At 36.7% G+C, this 6,844-nt stretch overlaps 1 protein-coding gene across 1 annotated transcript in view; it reads left to right on the plus strand.

Moving 5' to 3' along the window:
* Positions 1-6,844, plus strand: part of LOC103311997 — a 12,022-nt gene that overhangs the window by 1,241 nt on the left and 3,937 nt on the right. The window contains exons 3-4 of the mRNA XM_029492116.1: positions 4-3,980; positions 4,926-5,053. Of these exons, the coding sequence (XP_029347976.1) occupies positions 4-3,980; positions 4,926-5,053 (4,105 nt within the window). The remainder of the gene's footprint in view (positions 1-3; positions 3,981-4,925; positions 5,054-6,844) is intronic.

A 6,844-nucleotide genomic window follows, 5' to 3' on the forward strand; every position in this document is an offset into this window, starting at 1 on the left:
CAGCCCTACATGCACCACCCGAACCATTATCAACGTTGGTGGCAGGCGATACGAGCATATCGAAACATTTTTTAACAAATATCCGTCGATACAATTCGTGTTTCCAAATGACTTCATTTGGGGCAACGAACGTAGTGAGGGATAATTACATGCCAACATTCAAGGTGCAAGGTCAAATTTATCATCGAGCTGGATCATTATTACCCCTGCCAGATATGGAACCTAAATATCTCCAAATATATTTCATGGGGAATAGCGATGACCAAATCGATCAACGTTGTACCCACAATGCGGGCACGAGACGAGAAATTGTCGCTGCATTACAATCTCTATACGATCAACACAACGAATTCATCCGTTTGTTTAGAATTGCCCTTCACCGAATGCCAGCCGATGATTACAGGGTTGTAATACGAGCAGACAAAACACCCCTCGGTCAACACGAGCGCCAATACAATGCACCTACAATTGATGAGGTGGCGATCATTATGGTTGGAGATGAATTCAATTCCCGTGACATAATTCTACATCGCAGGGATGGAAACTTGCAAAGGGTCGCGGAAACTCATCGCTCATATGACGGATTGCAATATCCGATCTTATTTTGGCAAGGCGAAGACGGGTATCATTTCAACATTAAATTGAGAAATCCGCAAACAGGTGAGGAAACGAATAAGAAGGTCAGTGCCATGAAGTACTATTCGTATCGCTTGATGATTCGGGAAGGCGCCGAAAATCATATCTTGAAATGTAGACAATTGTTTCATCAATATATTGTCGATATGTATGCCAAAATCGAAACCGAGCGTTTACTCTACATTCGGTTGAATCAAACCACGCTGCGTTCGGAAGAATACATTCATTTACGTGATGCCATTGCTATTGATGGCAATGTGAATCCTAATGATTTGGGAAAAATGGTCATTCTCCCGGCTACATTCACGGGGAGCCCAAGGCACATGCATGAATACGCGCAAGACGCAATGACATATGTTCGCGCTTATGGCCGTCCAGATCTGTTCATTACATTCACATGTAATCCTACATGGGACGAAATAAAAGTACTATTGTTGCCTGGCCAATCTTCTTCGGATCGCCATGATATTACCGCACGAGTGTTCAAACAGAAGTTGAGATCCTTTATGGATTTCATTGTTAAGCATCAGGTTTTTGGAGAGACACGCTGTTGGATGTATTCCATCGAATGGCAAAAACGGGGATTGCCCCATGCACACATTTTAATCTGGATGATCACAAAACTAGCACCAGATATAATTGATCAGCTTATTTCTGCAGAATTACCCGATGGCGACGGAGACCCAGTTTTATTAGAGGTCGTCACAAAAAACATGATTCATGGTCCATGTAGGGCACTCAACCCTACCTCACCATGCATGTCTGATGGGAAATGCACCAGGCGATACCCGAGAGCTTTGGTTAGGGAGACCATCACCGGGAATGACGGGTATCCACTCTATCGTCGACGATCAACCACGGATGGCGGCAAATCTATCACTCTAAAAGTACGTAATATTGACGTCGAAGTTGATAATCGTTGGGTTGTACCGTATTCACCATTACTCTCAAAGACGTTCAAGGCACACATCAATGTTGAGTATTGCAATTCTGTGAAATCCATCAAATACATTTGCAAATATGTCAACAAAGGGGGCGATATGGCAGTGTTTGGTGTGGAAAATAGAACTACAACTATCGATGAAATAAATCAATATCAACTCGGCCGCTACATCAGTAGTAATGAGGCAATTTGGCGCATATTATCATTTCAAATCCATGATCGACATCCAACAGTGGTTCATTTGGCAGTGCATCTTGAAAATGGCCAGCGTGTGTACTTCACGGCCGGCAATATACGTGCAAGAGCAATGTCTCCACCTCCGACCACGTTAACTGCATTTTTTTCATTGTGCAACCAAGATACGTTTGCAAAGACGCTCCTTTATTCTGAGGTGCCGACTTATTACAGATGGAATTCTTCTGTGAAAAAGTTTCAACGTCGCATACAGGGCAAGGCAGTGGAGGGACACTCAGGTTTATATATGACCGATGCGTTAGGCCGTTTATACACAGTTCATCCAAACAATTTGGAATGCTTTTACTTGCGATTACTGTTAATCAATGTACGTGGGCCGACATCCTTCGAAGAATTGAGAACGGTGGACGGGCGGGTTTGTGTCACGTATCATGCAGCTTGCCAAGAGTTACATCTTCTTGATAACGATGCCCATTGGGATATTTCACTCGCTGATGCATCGAATATTGCTCGACCACGGCAAATACGCTCTCTATTTGCGATAATCTTAACAACGTGCTTCCCATCAAATCCAAAAGACCTTTGGGAAAAATACAGAGACTACATGAGCGAAGACATTTTACATCGATTGCGTACTACGAATCAAGTTCCGGACATTCGATTTTCCGCCATTGTGTATAATGAGGCATTAATTGAGATTGAGGACATGTGTTTGGAAATCGTTAACAAAGCTCTGGTTCAACTTGGACTGCCTTCGCCGAATCGATCCATCAACGGCCGTTTTAATCGAGATTTGCAACGTGAGCCACAGTTTGACGACGCCGAAATGGGTAGATTTGTTCAAAAGAATCTCCCAAAGTTGGTTACTGAACAACGTATTGCGTACGACAGAATTATGCAGGCAATCACAAGTAAAAGCGGAGGATTGTATTTCCTGGATGCGCCCGGGGGCACGGGCAAGACTTTCCTAATCTCAATAATTTTGGCAGCGATTCGCTCCCAAAACGATACTGCACTGGCTATGGCATCTTCAGGAATTGCAGCAACTCTTCTGGAGGGTGGGCGAACCGCGCATTCAACACTGAAATTACCGTTGAACGTACAATTCACGGAGAGACCAACGTGCAATATCACTAAAAATTCAGGAATCGGGAAAATCCTCCGATCATGTACGATCATTGTGTGGGACGAATGTACAATGGCGCACAAAAAATCATTAGAAGCCCTTGATCGCACCCTAAGAGATTTAAGAGGAAATCCTGGCCTATTATTCGGTGGTGCACTCATTTTGCTGTCCGGTGATTTTCGGCAAACTCTACCGGTAATACCACGTTCAACCCCAGCAGATGAACTCAATGCATGTCTCAAATCTTCAGGTTTGTGGCAGCACGTGCATAAATTGAGCTTGAAGACTAATATGCGGGTACAACTACGGAATGAGGCATCGGCAGATTTGTTCGCAAAACAATTGTTGGATATGGGTAATGGCTTAATGACCGTCGATCAATCAACACAATGCATCACATTGCCGGCCGATTTCTGTAAGATCACGGCTACCGCAGATGAGTTAATTGCAAAGGTCTTCCCGAATCTGCCCCAAAATTACAAAAATCTTCAGTGGCTCGGTGCCCGGGCCATATTGGCAGCCAAAAACATCGATGTGAATGCTATCAATTTCAGAATTCAAAACAAGGTACCAGGCGAATTGAAAACTTACAAGTCCATAGACAATGTAACGAATCAAGACGAGGAAGTCAATTATCCACCTGAATTCTTAAATTCGCTTGATTTGCCAGGCATGCCACCGCACGTTCTATCGTTGAAAATTGGCGTTCCCGTCATTCTTCTACGAAACATCAATCCTCCACGACTCTGTAATGGTACCAGGCTTTCGGTAACGAAATTGATGAACAACATTATCGAGGCTACAATTTTAAACGGAAAGTTTATGGGCGAATATGTAATGTTGCCCCGAATCCCAATGATTCCTACGGATTTGCCCTTCACGTTCAAACGTTTGCAGTTTCCGGTGCGAATCGCTTTTGCCATGACCATCAACAAGGCACAGGGCCAATCACTACAGGTGTGTGGCCTAAATTTGGAAAATCCATGCTTCTCCCATGGACAGCTGTATGTTGCCTGCTCCCGCGTCGGGAGACCGGATGATTTGTATGTGTACGCCCCAGATGGTAAAACGAAAAATATTGTATATCAGAATGCCCTTCTGTAGTTGGCAAGCTTGAACCTGGGCACAAATGATGGGTAATCCCTTTTTGATTATGTTAATTAACGTTTTGAGATTAATATAATCTGTAAAATACATATGGAGTAGGTATTTTTAATGGGCGACGAGGTGCACGGGATCAGCTAGTATTTTTATAAAATATATAATTACATGTATATACAACTCTTATTATATAAATTTACTTATTATTTAAGTACATTTATTTTTTTTTGCCTTCTTCAGACTAGCTAACATATATAATTTGAATTTTAAGCCATATATATAGTTTTCAAAATTGAATTTAGCCAGACATATTTCCGTCCAGAATTGGTGATTACTTCTTGCTATCAAGTTGCATAAGAAATAAAATATGCTTACCAATTTTTAGTGAAAACCCTAATTTATTTTAGAATAAAACTGGATATTATGTTTATAACTGAAATCACTTATTAATAAATTACCTTACTAAAACATTTCTGTGAATGACAATGACAATCAACTTGCTGACATATTATAATAATTAATAACACTTAGTAAGATCTTAAAACCCAATAAATTTTAAATTAATCATTGATGATAGTAATCAATAGTAACTAAGGTAAAATTAAATTAAATATGTGATAATTGTTATCTTTTCCATACAAACAATTTAATTTATAATATAAAATTAACCAACATTTGTTCTTTAAATCAAAATTAGTTAAAAAATAATTTAATTTAGTTTATGAATGTCTTTTATATACCTATTCATACATTATATAAAATAATATGTTATAATGATTGAAAATTGAAATATAATTATATTTATTCATCTTTAACATTATATCTGGTGTGATACATGCATTTTATTTTGACAATGTATATATATTGTACACATATTTATATATTATAAGTAAATAGAATTTTATAATTTTTGATAATATACAGGTGAATATGTTGGCTTTAATGGGTGGATCTGACTACAAAGAACTGACCAGGAGGATTCTTAGGAAAATTATTTCTGATCAAATGGCAACTACATACAGTTTTACTGGACATAAGGGCAAAGGATTAAAGTTAGCCTTCAATAAAACAATATTGTCAACATTACTATGCAGTAAGCAAAATGTATATTTTATATGGATATTTTATCAATAACTTATACACAATTATATTTTTGTTTAATATATTGCCATTAAATAAATATATTATAATAGTTGTTAGGTTTTTTTTTATGTTTTGCCCCCCCCCCCCTTATGAAAAATAGTTCCTGTGCCACTGTACATGATATAATTACATAACAACAAATGTCACTGTCCTCTTAAGAGGATGTCAACCGTCAGCAGTCTACCTACCTATTTGTTTTCTCTCTATGATCGACTCATAGCTTACCAAATTATATTTAGGCATTCAGCAGAACCTATCCTATATGCTGTTACTTTAAGTATTAGAGTGAACTCTAAGTAATCTTTAATTTAAGAACATTACCTGTGTCGCTATGTTAGCTATTTTACGTTAATTTATTTTATGTTTATAAATTGCATAATATTTTAGGATTCAGTAGCACTATCACTTCAATTAGGAAAGAGAATCTAATGGTGCAATCGGGAGGTCAAATCTTAAAATTCCCAATAGTTTTCAAAAACGCCGGGAAAAACAATATAAAAATGTGATAATTTAATGCAAGGCTCTTGATATACTGTGACAATAGCAATTTAAAAATATTAAAAATACATAGATATGCACAATTTTTTTAAAAGCATTTAAAGTTCGAATTTTGACAAAATGTATCAAATTTAAAATTTAATAATTTTTTTGTATTTCAACATTTATAGACAAGGATTGAAAATGTAAAACAAGGTTCCACGTAAATTAATGATTTGGTCAAAGTTATACATGCATACCAATTTGGAAAGAATATGTACCTATCTTTTTAGACCTTAATACTATTTTTTTTTGTAAAAATGATAAAACTATTTAATTATAAACAATATTTAACGTAAAATGTCACTAACTTTTATGACAAATTTAAATGTTGAAAATAAAATTTAAGAAAAAACAAAAATCGTTATTATTATAGGTTAAATAAAATTTTTTATTTTAAACTTATGAGTGATTTCATTGTTCTAACTGCCAATATATTTCAATTAAGTAGAACTAGCGACTATAATATCTTTAAATGATTAATTCTTCAACAATTATTATTAAGGAAGAATTAGTCATTGGACCAATAAAGTAGGTACACGATGCCTATAATAGGTATAACACTCTCCCCTGTACATGTATAAATTAATATTTAGAACAGCCATTAAAAATTATAGCTAACAGAGACATAGGTCAATTGTCAATCATTTTAATATAGAATATTTTCATTGGAAGTGTTCTTTTTAGGGTTCCGTACCTCAAAAGAAAAAAACGGAACATTTATAGGATCACTTTGTTGTCCGTCCGTCCGTCTGTCAAGACCGTTTTTCTCAGGAACGCGTGGAGGTATCAAACTGAAATTTCTATATGATACTCAGGTCTACTGTCCCTGGAAGCTGTAGAAAAATCAACCTTCTAAGCCAACGCAATCAAAAGATACAGCCATTTAGGTCGCAAATTTCCGCAAATTTTCGAAACTCGCACCGGAATCAAAACCTACAGGGTACTTCCCGTGAACTTAGAATCTTGAAATTTCGTACGAAGTCACGTCTTATAGTACAGATATAGGAAAAATTACGAAAACCGTAAATTTTTAGTTTCATCATATAAAAATAAAATATTTTTGAAAAATATTTTTGACAATTTTGAAAATTTCAAAGTTACTACTTCTTATCTCATGAACGCGTTGAGGTATTAAATTAAAATTCATATTAAGAGGACGT

Source organism: Acyrthosiphon pisum, unplaced genomic scaffold (assembly GCF_005508785.2).
Source record: "Acyrthosiphon pisum isolate AL4f unplaced genomic scaffold, pea_aphid_22Mar2018_4r6ur Scaffold_20900;HRSCAF=22476, whole genome shotgun sequence".
Taxonomy (NCBI): Eukaryota; Metazoa; Arthropoda; class Insecta; order Hemiptera; family Aphididae; genus Acyrthosiphon; species Acyrthosiphon pisum.